The following is a 20,798-nucleotide window of genomic DNA, read 5'->3' as shown; positions in this document are numbered from 1 at the left end:
ATGCCATACTAAAAAAAAAAAAAAAGCACAGCAACATATGTCCACAGCACCTTCCCATGTGTCACAAACACTTTTCTCCTTTGCAGAATCCATCATTAGATGCAACTGTTTACATGTTATATGCCTTATGTACTATGCATACTTTTAAATTGTGAAAAAAGGTACAACTACATACAACATCAGGGTATACCTTGTCATCAGGCAGCACATGCCAGATAGATACAGTCTTCTCCTCAGCTTCACTGTTGATGGAGAGATATGAGGGCTGATAGATTTTTGTTGGTTCTAATATTAAAACCTTGTAGAAAAAAAATAATTTTTAAGAGTTAGTACAAAACATATAAAACTTTAAAAAGTATTAAAATCTGTTAAAATTATTTCTGTAGTCATACCATAGCAGGAAAAGCAGGGGAAACAGAATGAAAGGTAAAATTTTAGGTACTGGGCTAGTTTAGTATGGCTGACAGTAACTTGAGATAAAAAAAAGCCAATTTTAATTTAGTTTTTTATGTAAGGCTATTATGTGTCAATTGGTAGCACATATCATAATTTTCCAAATTACTTCTCTAACAACTATCAGATTTTGAAATCTTTTGGTCACAATTCATTCTCCTCCAATGCCATTCAAGAATGTCCATCTCCCATATGGACAGGATTCATGGTATACCTTTATCGTCTTTTGGTAGAAGCCCATTTGGGTAAATCAGAAAAAACACATAAACCTAGAGCTAGCCTGAACTGCTTTTGATTTAGACCACTGTGAACTGTAGCCACCAGATCAAATGATTTTCTCAAAAGCAACAAGCGCCACTGCAAAAGGCTGACAGCTAAAGATAACAGAAAATTTCCTGAATAATTGGAACAAAAACTAGAACCATCACACAAAAGAGATGGGATGCAATGCACCAAGATTTAGTCTAACATAACCACTTAGTAAACGAAACCAGCCACTCTGCCACTTTAATAATGTTCTGCCAGAATTACTTGCAGATCTTTAAAGCTTCCAGCATGCTTTAAAGGAAAAAGTCGACAAAGTTTGGCTATTTGAAGAAGTGTGGTTTCTCATTAGAACTATTTATTTATTTTAGATTTTCAGTGGTTAAAATCAGCTGCCTAAAACACCAAATCGATATTGCCTGTGTTGAAGGTATTCTCATTCTTCAGAATGTAAAGTATTGTTATTAATTCAAGAAAAAGCTACTCTCTTCCACTGCAGCACGCATAGGAAGATTTCTATCCCTCAGTATTTAGCTGAAAGACATTTATAAAATAGGACTAAGTCAAAGATGGCTAACAAACTGATAGTCTCCTTCCTTTCTTCTGCCCTTCCCTCTCCCATAAAAGCTCCAACCAAACATCATCTTCAAAATATTCAAGACACAGAACTTTGCATTTGAAAATATTTGGAGTTCAAAGAATTGCTTTAGGAAATAATGATTGACTGGGGCAATTTGGTCTACATCTATTAAAAAAAAAAACAAACCCAAAAAACATAAACACCTAAGCATAAAGTCTTGGAAAGAGCCATGGCTTGGAGTCAAATCTAAGCCATGTCACCTCCTACAATGTCAATGAGCACACAGCTACACTGGCAGAAGAGCAAGGCCAAATTTTGAAAAGTATCTAGCCATTGAACTCTGTAAATGATGACCAGTGGGATTTCCAATGTGTCATTTGGCATCTCCAGACACTTATAATTTCTAAAACCTGGTTTAGACCATTTCACAAATTGGGGTCCTGAGACTATAGCAAGTTACCAACAAGCTGTGCCACTTCTTCCTCTTAAGGCCAAAAAGAGGATGATGACACTGATGCTACCAGACAAGAAGTAACTGACAGCTAAGCTAGTAACGATGGACAGTGACGTCCTTAAATTCAAGCTCTGACAACAATTCACAACAAGGAAACCTGCAAAAAACTTCTTTTAGAATAAATTATTTGCAAGAATCTGGGAGAAGAGAGGGAAAAGAAAGTTACTATGTTTCATTTTGCTGACTTGTTGAACGGTGTGATTTTCCTTCTGAATAGGCACAAACAGAATTTTTGTATTATGAGAGATCATCTATGTCTGTCTGCAACACCAGAACAGTTTCCTGTACAATACAACCAAACTATGTGGTCACTGGGTTTATCTTTTGGCTCATGCTATCGCAATGATTGGTTTTGATTTGTCTCTTAATATTAATAAAAATCCAAACCATTTGACTGGGATGGCTTTAGAAGACAGAGCCTATTTTAAGCATCTAATTGCTCCATTTCATCATCAAAAATCTAAAGAGAACATGGCCTTGTCTTTTACAAAAAACAGAGAATTCAAAATGTTTTTTGCTTCCCTGCAGAACTTTACGCTCATTCTCCTCGGAGAAGAAGAACCAGACTCCCTAGAGAGTCTCATGTGGCTTTCACTTTACTGCCTCAAGCTGTTGCTGTTCAACACTAGAGTCTTCCTTATGGTTTATTATTCCATCCACACACAGAAGCCAAAAGAAGTGTACAAAACAACCAGATGCACTTCAAGTATCTGGGAGGCAATAGTAACTGCTATTTAAAACAAAAAGCTGTATTTACTAATGGTTAGCTAAAAGGGATACCCAAGAGATTATTTCCCATACACATATAGTTATTATGTACAGGGAACAAAGATCTTTTTACAGTATACTTTCAGGACACTGTACAACACCAAGGTATCTAATAAAAATTTTCAGCAAAATATTTGTGGAAGAAATCAGAAAAGTATATATACTATATACTTATAGTGCAATATTGTTGAAATACATTGTCTAGTAGCTGGAACAATACATTTCTGACTGCTTGGGCTGATTTTTAACCTCCAACAGAGCACAGGCTTAATTGGCAGTAGAGTATGCAAAGCCTGCTGAGCTAGAAAGAGATTGGCATTAAATATTTTTTCTTCAAAACATAATATAGTTCATATAGTATCACCTGGAATACACGGCAAAGGTTTGCTTTAGAAGTATACCCATTGGTGACAAACACTAAATAGCAAAGTTCTATCTTGACTCTTCCTCAGTACTTTCCCATGGAGCACGCTGTGCAAGCTCATTATAGCCACCTGCAATCAACTGAAACCAATCTAATATGCAGGCCAAATACATTTCTTCTGGACAAGCAGTTTATTGTCTGGCAACCCAAAAATAATCAGTGTTTTGTGTTCATTTCCTTCATGTCACAATTTATTTGGAAAAAAAAAAACCCAAAAAACAAAACCAAAAGCCACAACAACAAAACAAGCACTTACTGGAAATCGAACTACAGACACATCTGTCTTTGTGGCTTCAACAAGGAAGTCCATCCAGAAGTCCACAAGTTCCTGTTTGGCTGTATGTTGTTCTAGAGTCAGTTTCTTAAAATGCTGATATATCAAAATAGTCTCTACAATAGACTTCAGGTACCTGTGATCATCCAAACATACACAGATAGTAAATTTAATACAGTTTGTAAATAATAATGTCTCTACTTTTCATCACAACTGAAGCATTCACCATTGCAACACCAATGCAGCCAATAAGATTTCGCTCTCTAGGATTGCTTTTAATAATAGCAATTCCCCATTTAGAACTGGAAACATAGCTGCTATATTAGTAACCTGAAATACAGATGAGTTCTGGGACACTCCTTCCTGCATATATTCCTGAACCCATATACTCTCTCCTATCCTAAACCATGAAAGCTTCATGAAATAGCTAAATCCGCCACCTACGGACCAAACTGAGCCCGTGTCAACTTGTTTCAGTAGTGACCAACCTCAAATAAAAACCCAGGTGAAAAGTCCACTAGTTTAACTTTCTACACTGTTCTGTCTTCTGTACTGTATCTGCATTGACAGTTGCTTAACACAGATTTCTAAAACATGATGCTTCTGGAACTGATTATCCTATGAAGACGACAACAGCTACGCTAAGCAGCCTTTCGGCTTTGCTAGGGAAAGACAACAGCGGTGCTGAATGTCTCCCCTAAATGTAGCTTACCCCTCCCTTCGCTGTTCTACTTTCTGGGGCTGGTTTATGGGGCTCCTCATAACATTGCTTTCTCTTGGCATTTTTGAAAAAAGCTGTAAAAATAATCTTACACAATTTTTATGAATACTACTGCAATTAGATATACATGCCTAAAGCGGATTTATCACAGCTACCACCTTATCACAATTAGACTATTCATGGAAACTTTGTTTTCAGGCTTATGACAAGAAGGTATAATGTAAACTCAGAAGGCCTTTTGGGAACAGTTCCATAGCTGTGCATTTTCTAATCATCATTCTTGGGCCATGGGGGTATCTGGCTTAAGGTACCATATCTACTCCCCTTTGCACCAAATGGGCTCTGCTGAACAGCAGGCAACAGCCTGGGAAGGAATTGCTCACAGGAGAAATTCTTCCTGAGGCACAAACGAGCATGCTGTATTTTCAGAGTTTAATCCACAGACTTAAACCCCAAAGGCACTGGTACATAAAACCCTGACAACCAGACATTCATAAACTCCAGAACTCTACCAGGAGTCTTCCAGAGAGTGCTATCCAGCTTCTCAGTAAAACATGCACATAGTAAAAAATGGAAAACCTTGCAGATAAATACACTGTAAGCAGCATTTATAAGGTATTTGGTCAGAAAATCAGAGTTCTCAATTTTGACAGTTTCCTATGTTATGTTGATATAGAAGTTGAGCATTTCCATATTTTAGCACACATACATACATTCCCCTCTGATCAGCTTTTGGAGACAGACTTTCCAGCCTTTAAAAAAAAAAAGACAAAAATACATAGGCTGCAACATACACACTCTTTCAACCAGCAGAGTGACAACTTCTTTAGTCAAAAAGGAGCTTTGGTTCTCCCTAGCTAACAGGATCCCAGCCCTTGATGAGTAGGTGACTGGTCCTTAGTTGCTGTCTATATCCAAAGCAGCAGGTGCCGGGAGCCTGCTGTCAGAGCACACATCTCTTGGCCTTTGTGTAACAGACACTGAGTCTACAGGGTTGTCTTTAACCCTAGATTTATAACCTTTCTGTTAATTGAACTTTAATCTGCATTCTTCTCAATCATAATGAGATGCAGCATGCACCATACAGCTCATTTGTGTTCAAGTTCCTAAAACGGATGGTATGTGCAATAACCATCACATTATTCCAAGGTATATCCATGCCTCTCTAGCCAAGCTGTCTGCATTCCCAAAGACTTTCAAGGCAGTTATGACTAAACCCACATGTCGCTACCGCTTCTCTTCAGCAATGTAACCGCTGAAGTATGGTGCCTACAAGCAACTCCTCCTTTCCCCCTTGAGGAAATTCACCATTGGTGAATTCTCCAGAAGAGCCTGGAGCAAATGGTGAATTCACCCTTCTCGGACATCAAATTGAAGACACATATCATATCTATTCCTGAATAAGGGCAAAAGGAGAAGAGAGTCCCTTGTCTGGGTAAAAGTGCAGTCAAACAATACACAGACAGCAAAATCTGTTAAAAAAACAAAACCAATCTCCTGTCAGCTAAATACAATGTCAAATGTGAAGCTGAAGGAGTCCAATGTCTTAATACACAGCAACGTACGTGATCTTGTTTATCACCTTACCATGCTGGTGCCTTTAGCTTAAACAGCTTTTCTGAAGCCTGGATCACTCTTATATGGTCATTAGCCAACATACTGGCCCCCAAGAAAGATCCCACTTCCCAATAGCTCTGCAGTTTCTCCAAGCTCCCCTTTTTACCAAGCAGGCTGCTGATCTTTACTCCTGTAGTAAAAAGAATAACAGGTCACAGGAACGTATTAATGCAATTTTAAAACCACCATTTCCCTGATTTGAAATTTATTAATTGCTTAAATTACTGTAGCCTCTCCATTTCAATGAAGTAAGATGGAAATCATACTTACCAGTTAATGTTATATGCCTTTCACACACCCAAAACGGTAGCAGATTTTTTTTTTTCCCCTCCCCCTCTTCCTAAAGGCTTCTCAAGAAAGGAACTAAGACATCACTGTCAGGGCAAGGCCACAGTCAGATTACCTATGTTCTTGCATGGACCTCATCTGTAAAGGTAAATTGGGGCCTTAGGCTACACAACATAGCTGTAAAAACTTAACAGATGCTGAATAAGGCACCTATTATGTTTTTTTCTGCTTTGTTTTTTTGACTTACAAGCCCCAAGCCCCAAACTTACCTTTATAGACAAGGTCCCATGCAGAAGGAACAGATGATCCACTGGGCTTCTTCCAGCAGTGATGTTCTTTTAATTGCCGCAAGTCCTACCCCAATGAAAGACATCTATTAATATTCATAAGTCCCTCAGCAACTCAAGACTATGGAGAGCCTCAGGTTTTGTTTTGACTTGCTAAGTTTTCTGAGAACTATAAGTTTCCCTGTGGCCTTCACGATGATTTTTAGTTCATATTAGCTGCTACATATTTATAGCTAACACGAGATCTGCTACACCATCCTCTGCAAATAAAACAATTGGCAGCGTACAAGACAAGCCTCTTCACCACCATAGTCTTTTATTCACTTTTCCCCACACTGCTCCACTATGACAGTTTCCCTCCCACATCACCTTCCATTATTCTTGATATTAAGGCTGAGTATTCCCAAGAAATTTCAATGCAACTGTTGATCTTTACTTTTTCCTTAACCTTCCTTAAGTAGCTAGCAGACTAAACTTCATGCTGGAAGCAGCAATAAATCTTATCAAATGGATATCATTACACTACCTACATTTCAATCTACAGAATTCATCATGTTTTCTCAAGTTGTTCACATTTTTATGTTATCAACATCAGACAATAAATGTTTTTAACATGTGAAATTGTATCCAAGTGGTCTATAGCCTATTTCACATTTATATTTCACACTTTGTGCTCTCTTGCTAACAAGAAATTGTCATCCTTGAGCAACGTACAGAAGAAAATAATACTTAAATCATATAAGAACATCATTTGTTTGCATCTTGGGAAAGAAGTTTGTTTAGTTATTCCCGAAGAAAATGCAACAGATTTTACAAGATATCTCAGATCTACCTGAGACATGATGCAATGTACATCACCTCCATCAACTCCACAATATAGAGCAGTGACCATGTCTATGGTCATATCAGCTCTGCAAGGCTTTAAGCCAGGGTGCTATATACATGCACACTGTCAAGAGACCGCTTGAGGATGTACACTTACACTTGTTGGTGTAGGATAGGAAGGGGGAATTTGCGTTAAATGCATTCAACTTCAGTTGGGTTCCAGAAACCAAAACCTACACACTATCCACACAACACAGTAAATGGGAAAAAATTAATCTCCTCCAGGACCCTAGAGTAATACTACTCAACAATATCCTCAAAGGCTGAAGGGCTCTGCTAGAATGTCTAAACCATTTGCATGCACATGACAGCAACATACAAGAGCAGACAGACACCACTGACAGACTACTGACTTCCACAGGCTTTGCATGTGACCTCATCACAAGGGAAGTAAGGAATTGGTATCACAGGGATACATGAATCATTTCAGACAGGTATACCTTTGCGGAGAGGAAGGGGAAAGGGAGCAATTTAGCTGTGCGAAGGACCTTTGCTGAGTCCTGGGTGATTCACTCACCATTGCAGTGACAGCTGACAAGCTATTACAAGCTATTTGTCAGAGCACACAGCAGCACTGGTCTCTGGTTCCCAGGCTTACATACTCCGCCATGCTTCATTGCGCCTGCAGGAACCCACCCATCACAACCCTCCACTGCTCCAGATGTGGGAACAGAGCCAAAGCACGGTACAAACTGAGTGGGTGGTTGTAAAGAAAAGCACAACTCACATGGGGAGGGACTGGGATTACTTGCGTTGCAGGGAGAAGTGTTTGTTAGGAGGTTAAGACTGGTGATAGCAAGGATTTTGAGTCCCAGCTCACAGAGTAAGCGAGAGCTATAGGAAGATGGTAGGAGAAAGGATGGATATGTAGCAGCAATGATATCTGAGGACAAGTCTGGGAATCATTACTGTTATGTAGCCTGGATGAACTGGAAGCTTTACCCAAGTATTCTGTGAAGTGGATCCTACCACCTTAGAGAAGACAACATCAGCCTCTCATCAAATTCTTCTGAGAAAGATGAGGTACTCAGCACTAAAACTCACTCTAGTTTGCTGACCTTCCTCTACAAAGCTCATCTACAAACTTACTTATCCCTGAAAAGCAAGTTGGAAAAACACAGTTGCAGTGTGGAGATATTAGCAATAGGTTCAAAAGACTATAATTTATAGAGGTGGGGTTGTTTTGTTTTGTTTTCCAGTGGGTTTGGGTTTTTTTTGGGGGGTGGGGGAACAACAAAACCTTTCTATGCAAAACATGCAAAGTGAACACCTTCATGAAAAACCTTGTATAATTTCTCTTCTCTAGTTTATTTTGACATCACCATCTTCAAAAGTTTTTTTGAGAGCATAAGAAAATCTGGGCAAAGTCAGGACATTCTCTCCTTCCATGATAAATTTGGCATTCACAGGGGGAGAAAAAAAAAAAAAAAAAAAAAAAAAAAAAAAACAAAAAACAAACCAGCAGCTGAATTCCAGTCTATTTTATCAAAAATATTGTGCCTTAAAAATAAACGAGCCAAAATAGAGGAACCATTAATGCCAGAAAAGCCATTGTTTTTATAACGCCAAGGATATACCCACAGCTTGTGAAGAAAATAAGATACAGTAAGTAGATATTACCAGTTAAATATTACTATGAAGGCTTTATAAACAAACTGCTTTCCTTGCTCAAATATTGACAGAACAATTCGTATTACAGGATCCTTTGTGCGTCAAGGTTGCACAGCCTGCAGAGATCATTACTGTCAATGCAAAGCACTGCATTTGTGTTTTGGTCTAAGTTCTGCAATTTTGTACTGTTAAGCAAGCAATACTATTCAGAAAATAGAAGGAGGATTTTCATTAATGCTTCACATGATCATTTAGTTGTGAACTATTATCTGACAAGTAGAGTTAGGAACTTTTAGAAGGCAAATTTTCTGATCTGATGCAGAGTGGTAAAAATTCTCTTGGATGTTGGATTTATTCTTAGCTTTACTGGAGTTATTACATTATTGACAGTGTCATCAGATGCGCATCTTCTAATTACAGCTTCATGCACCCTCTGAAGTGCTCTCAGGGACCATATCATTCCTTAGCCTTTCCCAACCTACCAATATCATTTCCATGTGACCTGGACTGAACTTCAACCAGCTTGCTCTCACATCTCTCCTCATCTCCCACCAGAAGACAGACTTCCTCTAATTTCTATGTGCTACAGATATGCTGTGGGTGGACACCAAACTGAAAGCACTGCCAGGCAAATTTAACTACTGCTAACAAATGGTCTTGCACACGCAGATCTAAACAAGAGGTGACATCAAAAGAATGACACACATGTAAGATTCTTGGGACAGAAAAAAAATCAAAACATTTTCCCACGCAACCTCTGTGGTTTTGCTTATTTTTGTTTAAAACATTGCTAGCCCAAGACAAAGAAAATACTAAATTATCCTCGGAATCTATCACAACTCAAGCCAGCTAACAAACTGGGTTGTACAAAGACAAATGTAAGGTCTTGCACCTGGGAAAACATAATGCAGAAGTGCAGCACAGGCTGGGATCTACCCGGCTGCAGAGCAGCTCTGTGGAAGGGGACTTGGGGGTCCTGGCGGACAAGCTCACTGTCAGTGAACAGTGTGCTGCTGTGGCAAAGAAAGCCAACGGCATGCTGGGTTGCATCAACGAGGACATCACCAGCAGAGATAAAGTAGTCATTATCCCACTCTATGCAGCACTTGTCAGGCCACACATGGAATACTGTGTTCAGTTTTGGTCCCCACTATACAAAAAAAGATGTGGACAGGCTGGAGAGGGTCCATAGAAGGGCCACCAAGATGATCAAAGGACTGGGAAGCCTGCCGTATGAGGAAAGGCTGAAAGAACTGGGTTTGTTCAGCCTTGAGAAAAGAAGGCTTAGGGGAGTCCTTATCACCATGTTCCAGTATTTAAAGAGCAGCTACAAAGAAGATGGAGACTCCCTTTTTACAAGGAATAACATGGAAAAGATGAGAGGTAATGGGTAAAAGTTACTCCTGGGGACATTCCAGTTGGACACAAGAGGAAAGTTTTTCATAATGAGAACAATCAGCCATTGGAATAATCTTGCCAGGGAAGTGGTGGATTCCCCAACATTGGACACTTAAGATTCAGCTGGACAGGGTGCTGGGCCATCTTGTCTAGACTGTGCTTTTGCCGCGGAAGGTTAGACCAGATGATCCTTGAGGTCTCTTCCAACCTGGTATTCTATTATCCTATGAACAGTGACCACAGTCTTATCAACAAGAAATCAATGACCAATGACACACTTAGGGCCTAAATTATATATATATATTTGAAAACTTGTTTCAAAATAGCTAAGTCAGTCTGAGGCTTAAAGTATTTTGACAATATTTCCCATAACAAAATAAGAAAGCTAGACACTAGTAGATAACAGGAGGGGTTGCTATATCAAGGGTCTTCAGCAGGCACCAAGTAAGTGTTTACATAAGAGAGAGGCACACCAACAACTCAAAAAAAAAAAAAAACCAAACCAAAAACAAAAAACCCCAAACAAAAACCTTCCACCAAATAGCTACCGGATATTTCTTCACTAAATCTTTCATCAGCCATGGATGGAACCTTAAGTAATAAGGAACCTTAATTTCTGTAACGTTCTCCATAGAAACAATAGGGAAAACAACACTGGACAAACTCATGAGAAGATGATACCAAACATCTGATCCCTACAAATAACACCCAGATTTCATCAGTACAATTAATTTGTCCCAATCTAGTTGGCTGTAGTCTGCATGCAATTGAGAAGTTTCTTTAAAATAGAAGGATTCAAATTAAACTACACAATAAATATAGCTCAGCTTTGCTAAACTACCTAATTTAAAATTAGGCCAGCTGAGTGAATATTTGCAAATGCTATGTAGAAAGCAAAACATATATCTTTACCTCCTACACTGGCACAAAGACTCAAATTTCAGTGTAGGAGATGAAAGTATTCTGTCTGACCCAAAAAGCAAAATCTCACCCACTCACAGAAGGGCAAACACAGTAATTGGGGCAACTCTACGCAGCCTATCACATCCAAATGAACACCTGCATTCACTCCAGAGAATCTCAACTTCACTTCCATTATCTATGTGAAAGTAACCATCTTACTCTGATCTTCACACTCAAAAAACTTCTCTATCTAGAAAATTACTTCCAGACATACAGCGCACACCTAAATTCTAAACTAGAGCAGTGATTGATTACAGATACATTCTGTGTAGTGAAAAACATTGTTTCTTTCTCACTTGACAACCTCCTCAGGAGACAGAAGGATAAAATAGACTTTACAATAATTCAAGAGTTATACGAATTCATGGAGAAGAACGCCAGTTGCAAAGGATATGTTACTACATATTACAATATTCAGTGCTTTCTCCCATACCTTCCCTGAAAGTATTACTGACTAATCTTGACTTTGCACTCTCCTCAGATCCAGCAAAATCACAAACAAAATGGACACCTTAATTCTTCCTACTTAAGAAAGAAATTTTTTAGGACAAGGGTGGTGAGACATTGGACCAGGTTGCCCAGGCAAGTTGTCAATGTCCCATCATTGGAAGTGTTCAAGGTCAGGTTGAGCAACCTGATCTAGAGAAAGCTGCCCCTGCCCACAGCAGGCAGGCTGGACTAGATGGTCTTTAATAGGGCCCTTCCAACCCAAACCACTCTGGTATTCTATGAATACAGACATTCAGGAAACCTCAAAGAAAGCACTGGAAGAAAAACATTCTTCTCTCAGCCCATCCCAAGCTCAAGTCAAGTGCATCTTCCCCGCTCTTAGAGGGACTTTCTGTTCATATTCCCTACAGTTCTACAGGGGTTTTTGTTTGTTTGTTTTAAAGAATGCTATCTGGAAGTGTATTCCCCCTTCAAGTGTTCCTGTTTCACACAAATGATGCCATTGCAAAGAAGGGCTGTCAGTTTTCACTAAGCTCTGGTAACCAGTTAAGACCTTGGAACTGGAACCAGGTCTTCATGATAGCGCTCACCTGCAGTCAGGTGGGATCAGTGGCGGTGGGGGAGACCAACTTAAATATTCACATGCTCGCTATCAAAGCGTTCGTATACAACCATCAGATTTTTCCCCTATGACAGTGGGTGGTGTCATACTTTGACTAGAATGCGATTTCACTGTGAATTTGCAAGCTATAATTACCAACTTTCCGCAGCTCAAAAGAAGTATCAAAGCAATGTCCAGCTGCCAGGAGGAGTACTGCATAATTAATTCCTGACTGTAATGTTGGCTCTGACTCAAACGCCTTCTTGAACCTAGAAAAAACAAACATACAAGTTTACTTTCTAAATAATGCGACCTAATAGGAACATAATTATACTTTTAGGTACTTTAAGTGCTTATCTTCTGTTTACACAGCAAGAATCCATGGAAGCAAAAATATTTTATGGTTTTCCACACATGCTTTGTGGTTATTTTTAGGAATCCGTTATTTATACATCCTCCTCCCATTTCCTTTCCCCTCACACAACAAGCACAGACCCTACTCATCCATTGCAGTAAAGTTATAGTATCTTACTAGATTTTCTTTGAGATTAAAGAAAAAAAACCTACTATCAGCTTGTAAGAGACCTGTTTCACAGTTATATTTATTAATAAGCTCATTAATTTACTCTTAAATATACGAATTTTCACTTACTTGAAACCTTAGATTCTCTTGTGGATCTGCTAAAGTGATGTACAAGCATATCAAAATGCATAAGCACAAAAGCAAGTGATACAAGAACATTTCTTCACATTTAGCTATGATTTCAGCTACTTCAAATTCTGTTCTTTACTGGGTGTCTCATAAACATTGTCCTTATGAGTCTATTCACATAAAAAAGGATGATACCAGATTTTATTCTCCTCAAGAGCAGGCGCATGAGCAAGCGGAACAGCAGTGGTATTCACCTAGCCTAAATTTTGTCTTAAAAGAAGTTGAGGGGCTTCGCACAAACACAGCACATGCTATCCTCATGCTAGCGATACAAGTTGTGGTGACAACAGCAACAGCAGATCTACAGTGCTTTAAACTTGTTCTACAGAATAAGAACGTGGCTGGTTGCATCTCACACACACACACACACACATGCCCTCTGTAAGGAGGAGGGGGCAAACAAGACTATCATATGTGAGTTAAGGAGCACAAGAGATTCAGTCAACACAACTCTGCTACAGTAAAAGCAATGCAGTTTAAAATTACTTTCAAAAGGATGGGAAAAGTCCAGACAAACAAATGGATTATATAAAAAAATTAAGCAGGTTGTGAGATTATAGATAAGGAAGGAAAGAAAAATAATCTATGCAAAACTAAGGATTTGGATTCCAGACCATGCTTTGACATGTAAGCAAAGCCAAAGCATTTTGATCCTAGCAGGCCAAAAATATGGCTTGTTTTAAATTTTTTTTTTTAAATTTTGTTTGGGTTTTTTTCCTGCTCTAATGATTCAGGACTTTGCATCTTTTAACGTGAGCTCTGCTTTCCAAAACTGCAAGACAGGCTCCTCTTCAATCTGCTACATATATATTCTTTCTATACTCCAGTTGCCCACCTCCAAAGAACTTAATCATTAGACAAGAGTCTCATCCTCTAAAAAGCAGCATGATGAGCAGAGAAGACTCAATTAATCCTTTTCTTTCACCATCTGCCTTTCCTCTCATACTCCAAGTTACAACAAAACAAGGAAGAAAGTACATACAAAACATTTTTGCTCACTTAAAAAAAACCCAACCCACAAAAAAAACCCCAAACCCCATAAAAACCCACCAACCAAACAGGACAACATACTCATTGATTCTAAGCGTATATAGCTAGAAGAGACCCGTTGGCTGGCATAATCTGGAGACATAGCGATGCTGGGAAGCGAACTCCCTTTTTTGCCCTAGAGGTCTTTCATGCTGTAATCCTCATGCAATATCAGGAAAAGGAGAGAGGAAAGATTGACAGAAGAAGAAAAAAAAACTTGAAAATAAGCATTTTTGTTCCAATACAAGAGACTCTGTACTTTCAATTTTTGTTTTGCCCCAAAATGCCTCATTTCTGGCAGGACTATCAAAATTTCTCTAGCTCTTGGACAGATACATAAAAACTTCAAAATGTAAAGATAAAATAAGCATCTCTTATGTGTGTCAACAGGTGGGCACATTTGTGCTGTAAACAATGTTAATCATACAGCCAAAGGAGGTGGAGATGAGCTTAAGTTTGCAAAATAGTTACTGCTTGTAGAAGCATTGGTGAAACAGCCCGAAAAAACCTTTCTTAAATATGTTACCACAGAAGCACCACCAGTGTTGCTGATGTGCTCAGTTTTGGCCAGTGATGATTCTATTGGAGCTGGCTGATTTAAATTCAAGCGGTGCAATTGCTGTTCATTGTCATGCCCTGAATATCACTGGAGAAACCCGCACAGTATTGTAGAAAGGCGGTAAGGTTTAAAAGTCTACCCATAAAGGAGAGGGTGGCTTAGCTGATGCGATTATAAATGCCATCAAGAAACTGAAAGCTGACATTTAGGAAAATGTTGCAGTGCAGACACTGAATTAGGGAGGTAGCAGTGAAAAGATTTGAGTAAAGACTTGATAGCGTTGGTAAGTCTAATTTACACTGTCAGTATGCAACAAGAAAGTGACAGTTAATTATTAATCTTTCATCTCTTCTCTCATATTTACATGAAAGATGTCTTTTATTCTGCTTTTTAATTGTCAGGTAAGCACACTGCCTGCCTATTTTTTTTTTTTTTTTAAGTAGACCAAAGTACCTTGACATTACTAGTTGTTGCAAAACCAATGCTTTGGTTCTGGTGCAAAATTCTCATTATCTTATGCAATTCACCATACTTCTCCTACATCCTCATTTCTCTAAAAATGAGATAATAACCTTTATCTCAATATAAAATAACACTACCATGGGGGCATTGTTCCTGTACACACCTTCCCCTGTTGTGGCCTGCTGTAGCACTAGAATAGGTCTGCTCCTTCCCAACAGCCTTCCACTGAGTTATGAGTCAACCCTTCAGCCACATCAAGCCTGGTGTATGACTAACACTAGAACTCAAATCAATATCCAGCATAAAGTACAAACCAAAAGCAACTGGCCCATCTGGTACAGCTTTCGGCCAAACTCCAGCTTGACTCGACGGAGATGACCTTGTTCTATGGCAGGAAGCACACAGAGCAGCCTGTATTGGGTCTTACTTGCCAGAGACTTCAGGGATTATTTAGGGGCTGGCCAGTCAGCATCCTACCCTGCTGCAGGAGCTGCCAGCCTGCTGTCCTTTCCCAAACTGGTATGCCTGACTGCAATCACTTCCCCTCATCAAATGTATGACTACCGTGACTGCTAAGATGCAGCTATTAAAAGTGTGTTAAAATAGCTATATGAAATATCCTAGAAGTAATTACCACTATTATACATATGACCGTTCTTAGTTCAACCATGTTTGAAAATCTCCAAGTTTATCTGTTCATAAGGCACTACGAATGAGGAAAAAGCAAGATGTACAATAGCAAAAGTAATTTCTATTTATTCTATTTAGCCTGTGATAATGCCTAGTATTTGTATACAGGACTACCGTTTTCTTTTTATATTAGTTCATGACAGTAGCAAAGTTTTTTGTTTTTTTTTTTTTGAAACAGAATCTTGAAAGGTTGTTATGGGCTTTGCCTTACAGGAAACAAAATTTTTCTTTAATTCAAAATTATGAAGGAGGGGATGACAACAATATGCTGCATTCCCGTTATTTCAACATCTTTAAAAAATCCAGTAAGCGTTGCAAAACTGTAAAGCATGACCAGCAATTATAAACTGTACTTGTATTCTGAGGCCATAAATGGTAAACAATTATATCTTATCTTTTACCAAAGACAGTTCTAATCTGAAGTTTATTGAAAACAAGTGATAAATGACGAAGGCAGAAGAAAGCTTTCCATTCTAAGCATTTACTTCAACAGGAAGCTGATGAGCACAAGACCAGAACAAGGATCTGATGTGCAGGATACATAAACACAGATTGTCTCTTTCCTCAACTGCATCGTAATGGAGAAAAGCAGCTCATCCCTATAGAAGTCTAGGATGGCATCCAGTGCCTCCATTTTTTAACCTATTCCACGTAACAGCGTTTTAGTGCCTTTCAAAAGCAATAAAAAACATGATACTTGCCTCTAAAATTAAGATAAGAATTTGTCTAGCCTATTGTGTGTTTTGACTATCGATGGTACTGTAGCCCACTGTAATACACATATACTATATGGTGATGATGGGATGATACAACTTTTGCCAGCATGAGTTTGGAACAGGCATATTGCTTGTGAGCATGGAAGCCAAAAAAGACAGAATGGTACATTGTAGGCATCAATGCAGAGTTAAACCTCAGCACCTTTAAGCCTAGCTAGCTTAAAGGTGTCAGATTGCAGATGTCCCTATTGATTCATTGCTGATTATTGTCTGGCCCAGATTCCTAAGAATAATACAGTAAACAGGAGACTTCACACTTGGGAAAAAGAAGGAAAGTACACTCTGATGAGAGCTACCTAAACTTCCAAGTCTCTGAGGCACTTCAAGAACTTCGTGGAACTAGATCTGTGAACAACATAAATCTCTCATTCTTAACAAATAAGTGAAGAAGATTAGAAGATTCAGTATATCCCTTAAGGATGCCAAATATTTGGAATGAAAAACAGTTGAAATATATATTTGTTTAAGGGAATATTTTCCCAAAGCTATCAAACGGACATAGACCAGGAAAACAGTACTCACCAGAACGTCCCTTTGTCCCTGCTTTCTGTATCTATGAACCCAGATTCCAAAAACATGTCCTTGTAAATTCGACCAACCAGGCAGTACATATCTGAAGCTACTTGGTCTTCCTGTTCTACCAGGGGAATCATAATTTCTAGAGCTTTCTGTCTGTCTCCAGGCAGATTTCGCCTATTAAAAAATAAATTTTTTTATTAAAAAACCTAAAGTTAACAAGAAATACTTTTTCATGACCATGTTTGAATATATATGTACGACTTCATCCATGTAAAATGTGCTTCTAAACACAATGGACTACATTACATATACACAGTTCCCCCACTATTTCTTTTTTTTTTTTCCCCCTTAATATCATGGGACACCTTTATAAAAGTCCCCAAACACATTTTCTCTCTCTCTCTCTCTCTCTCCCCCTCTCTCTCTCTCATGAGGCATCAGCCAGAGCAAAGCACTGACAACAGCAACAAGAGCCTCAAGAGCAACTCTTAGAAAGATCATGTGTTACTTTCTTACAAAATACAAAGATAGAAACCTCGGTTTCGTATGTAATATTTCTTTTTAGTAATTCATGCTTTAAAGGAAAAAAATATTCTATCTTGTGTTTGTGATTTTTTTTTTTTAATATACGTTTTGAATGTGAAGCAAAAAACCCAAAAAGCACAAACCACACTGAATTCCCATGATAGGGAAGGTTAGGAAGTGAAGCCAGTAAGGTAATATGAGCAAAAGTACTTCAGACAAATAAACCACATCATTGCAAGCATTAGACACTTCCTGGTGACTCACATTTTGGATACATACATCATTCAGTATCAAGGGTTTAAAATTTTTTACGTATTTGTGTACTGAACAAGCAAATGACTTCTTCCTCAGCAAAAACTATTCTTTGGTGGTATGGGGAGAGTATTACTTTCTTTTGGAGAAATTGCTTGTAGTATCTGAGTGGCTACAATTTGAATTGGGCAGAATATATAAAAGTGGTTTTCTATCTGTCTTGCAAGCTTTGCACTGAAGAAGTTTGCAAGACAAGGCTACCTAAGAAAGGAAAAAACACCCACATCAAATGCCACAGCCATCTTAAAGCAGATACTACTTTATCAGAGGTTCAGTAATGGATTTTTTTCCTCCCCCTCTACAAGAACGTATCAAAGTTTTGATGCATCTGCACATGCAGTGTCAATGTCAAACCTGCAAGACCAGACCATGTGCACTCTAAGTGATACTTGAGCTCGTGAGCTCTGAGCTCATGTATGCAGCTCCAGAAGGGAGTGATTTAGAAGAAAAGGTTTAAATCAAGCAGAATGAGCAATAGAGGATGAATGAACACTTACATCATAAAAATAATTAAGAACACAGAGCAAAAGCACTTGTTTGAGCACACAGTATAAACTGCTTTCCTAAGCAAAAAAGCCAAAGAGCATGCAAGTCTACGTGCTGGGCCAACCTCTGCTCACATCTCAGCCTGATGAGAAAGACCAAAGAAGCCCAGTGCCCTCTCTTCCCAACCTTCAGACCAGTCAAATCGTAAGAAATTAGGAAAAGTCCCCTCAGACTACAGAATTGCAGTAGGCTCCCCAAGTACTTCCAGAATGGCACAGCAAGGCTGGTGTACTCATTTGAGATGGACAAGTACTCCCAATCCCAGGCCCCAGGAAGAGAAATCAAGTGCTCCTGGCTGAGCAAGTAACAGTCTCCTTCAGGTCCGTGTTATTTTAGTTGCCCTGCCCACTGATTGCTTCCCAGTTGTTGAAGGTTTGATTCCTTTTGTTTTCTCTTCTCGTATTGACCGCTCCAGTAAAGCAACAAGGGTAAGCCTGCCGCTTCTTTATGTTTTTTGGCCGACTTGCATCACGGAAGGGCAATTTCCAGAATGGAGTTTCAGGTGGATAACTCTTCCATATCTTGTATCAAGTATCACTAATCCAGACCAAACCAATAGCTAGCTGAACTTAATGAGAACAAAACCAGGAAGGCACAACACTGTTGTGTAATACGAGCCCTTTACACTTTGCTGATCTACAGAGACAGAGGTCCCTACTCTTCCTTCTGCTTACTCTTTGATCATCAATACCCTCACACACTTTCTTGATTTAGGTCAGACTAATCCTGACTAATTCCATCCTTCCGTACTAGTGACCTGGATTAGAAGCAAGAGGCATAGCTTCTTCCACAGCAAACATTCAGATGTGCAGAGTATTCCAGACCTGCCTTAGCTCAGGAAGCATCCTCTACGTTCCCAACAAGGAGAAAGCTACAATTAGCCCAAGTAATTCCTTCTTGTCATACACCAAAGCATGAACATTTTCATGGCTGTCATGGATTCCAGTTGAACGTCCAATTTGGCGAAGGGAGGGAGAGGAAAATCTGATCTGAACTCCTCTGGAGGTACAGTGTAGACCTTTTGTATGACAGATACCCTCAAAGGCTACATCTTACAGTCACATCTGTAAAAACAGACCTTTCAGTCTGCAAGAAGTCCCAACAGAACCAATGAAGTATAAGGATCTACCTGGAAAGATTCTACTGCAGTTTTGCAGGTTTTTTAGTGCCCCAGTGAACTAGTGAAGTCCTGTTTTCAAAGGTAACTTTGTTGTAGAAAATGGTGACCTTGAGGACTAAATAACTTGTTAAAACTCCAAGGTACACCTAGTGACCTTTGTGAAGGCTATGTAGAAGCGGCAGATACATGCTGGATTATTTAATCTGCAAAGCTCCATATATTTATGGCAAAGGAGGAACAAAAAGGGCACAATATTTATACCTTCATATACCGGATATGAAGGAATAAGAAAGGTTCTGGACATTTTATTCAGACAAAACAATGCCAAATACCTGTTTTTCATTTTTGTTTTGGTTTTTGTTTCAAAAACAGGTTTATTTTTTCAACTAATTGCTTGTGGCATATTTTGACATCACTTTGACATGATATGCAGCTTTGAGGCTCCTCAGCAAACCTGAATTACAATATTCAAATCTGTGAGAAGGAGAAAGATCTGTAGACATTTTCTATATTTGAGAATTTCAATACCTGCTGACACCTGGTCTATTCCTCTAAACGTCAATAGCAAAATGTCCACTGTGATAACAGCAAGGGAGCAGAAAACCTCTGTAATTTCCTCTGAAAAACTCCCCTTCTAGTGCCTTGCCCAACTGCCAGTATCCCAGGAGAAGAGAGGAAAAAAAACAAAAACAAAACAAAAAACACCACAAAAAAACCCCCCAAAAATCTAGGCTTGGCTCTCATTTAACCCAAGAAAGTAGCATGTGCTGTTCCACGTGGCACATTTTGTGCATGTTATCAGAGAACATGAAATTAGTTTATTACTATAATAAAATATTCTGATAGACATTTGATGAAAGTTCTCCTCCTGTCTCCTGACACCACCAGAACTCAGACTTGAATGAGATGATGTCTAAGTTTGCACAAATGCTGCAGCCCTGCCACTCATACAGTAATGTTAAAAGTATATTTTACAGAGGTAAAATACTGCTAGGTATTTATTTACTCCGATTTAGGTACTGAAATGAAAAAATTATGCAAATCTATGGAAAAACAAATCGAACATTCACACTAGAGGAAAAGGAATGGAATTTGACAGTACAAGAGAAAAAGAAAGCTTCGTTTGATCCCAAAGCTCAGAGTCCCTAAAGGTGCTTCAGTGAAAACCCTAGACTTGCATATGAAGATTCCAGTGGGGAACTTCACCCAGGATTACCAAGTGTGTGTGAAGTTTGCATTTCTGATTTACTGTTCAACAGTGGAAGGAAGGGTAGATTCCTACCTGTTCAGCGCAAACGCATAATGAAGCCTCACATGGTGGTGGGAAGCCAAGTCAAAAGTAGGCAGTTTTTCTAAAGTTTTCACCAGTTTCACAATGGAATCGTAATCCTTCGAAAACAAGGGAATAATAAAGTTTTCGGTGGCTGTACTGAGGTATGCCTATATAAAC

At 38.9% G+C, this 20,798-nt stretch overlaps 1 protein-coding gene across 1 annotated transcript in view; it reads right to left on the bottom strand.

Annotated features, from left to right (window-relative positions):
- Positions 1 to 20,798, bottom strand: part of MAP3K5 (mitogen-activated protein kinase kinase kinase 5) — a 107,463-nt gene that overhangs the window by 40,526 nt on the left and 46,139 nt on the right. The window contains exons 6-11 of the mRNA XM_082305798.1: positions 20,631 to 20,737; positions 16,849 to 17,019; positions 12,255 to 12,367; positions 5,586 to 5,745; positions 3,260 to 3,413; positions 191 to 298 (exon numbers count right to left, since the gene is read on the bottom strand). Coding sequence (XP_082161924.1) covers positions 191 to 298; positions 3,260 to 3,413; positions 5,586 to 5,745; positions 12,255 to 12,367; positions 16,849 to 17,019; positions 20,631 to 20,737 — 813 coding nt within the window. The remainder of the gene's footprint in view (positions 1 to 190; positions 299 to 3,259; positions 3,414 to 5,585; positions 5,746 to 12,254; positions 12,368 to 16,848; positions 17,020 to 20,630; positions 20,738 to 20,798) is intronic.

This window comes from Platalea leucorodia, assembly GCF_965183815.1.
Source record: "Platalea leucorodia genome assembly, chromosome: 3".
NCBI lineage: Eukaryota > Metazoa > Chordata > Aves > Pelecaniformes > Threskiornithidae > Platalea > Platalea leucorodia.
This window is presented reverse-complemented; position numbering and strand designations above follow the sequence as displayed.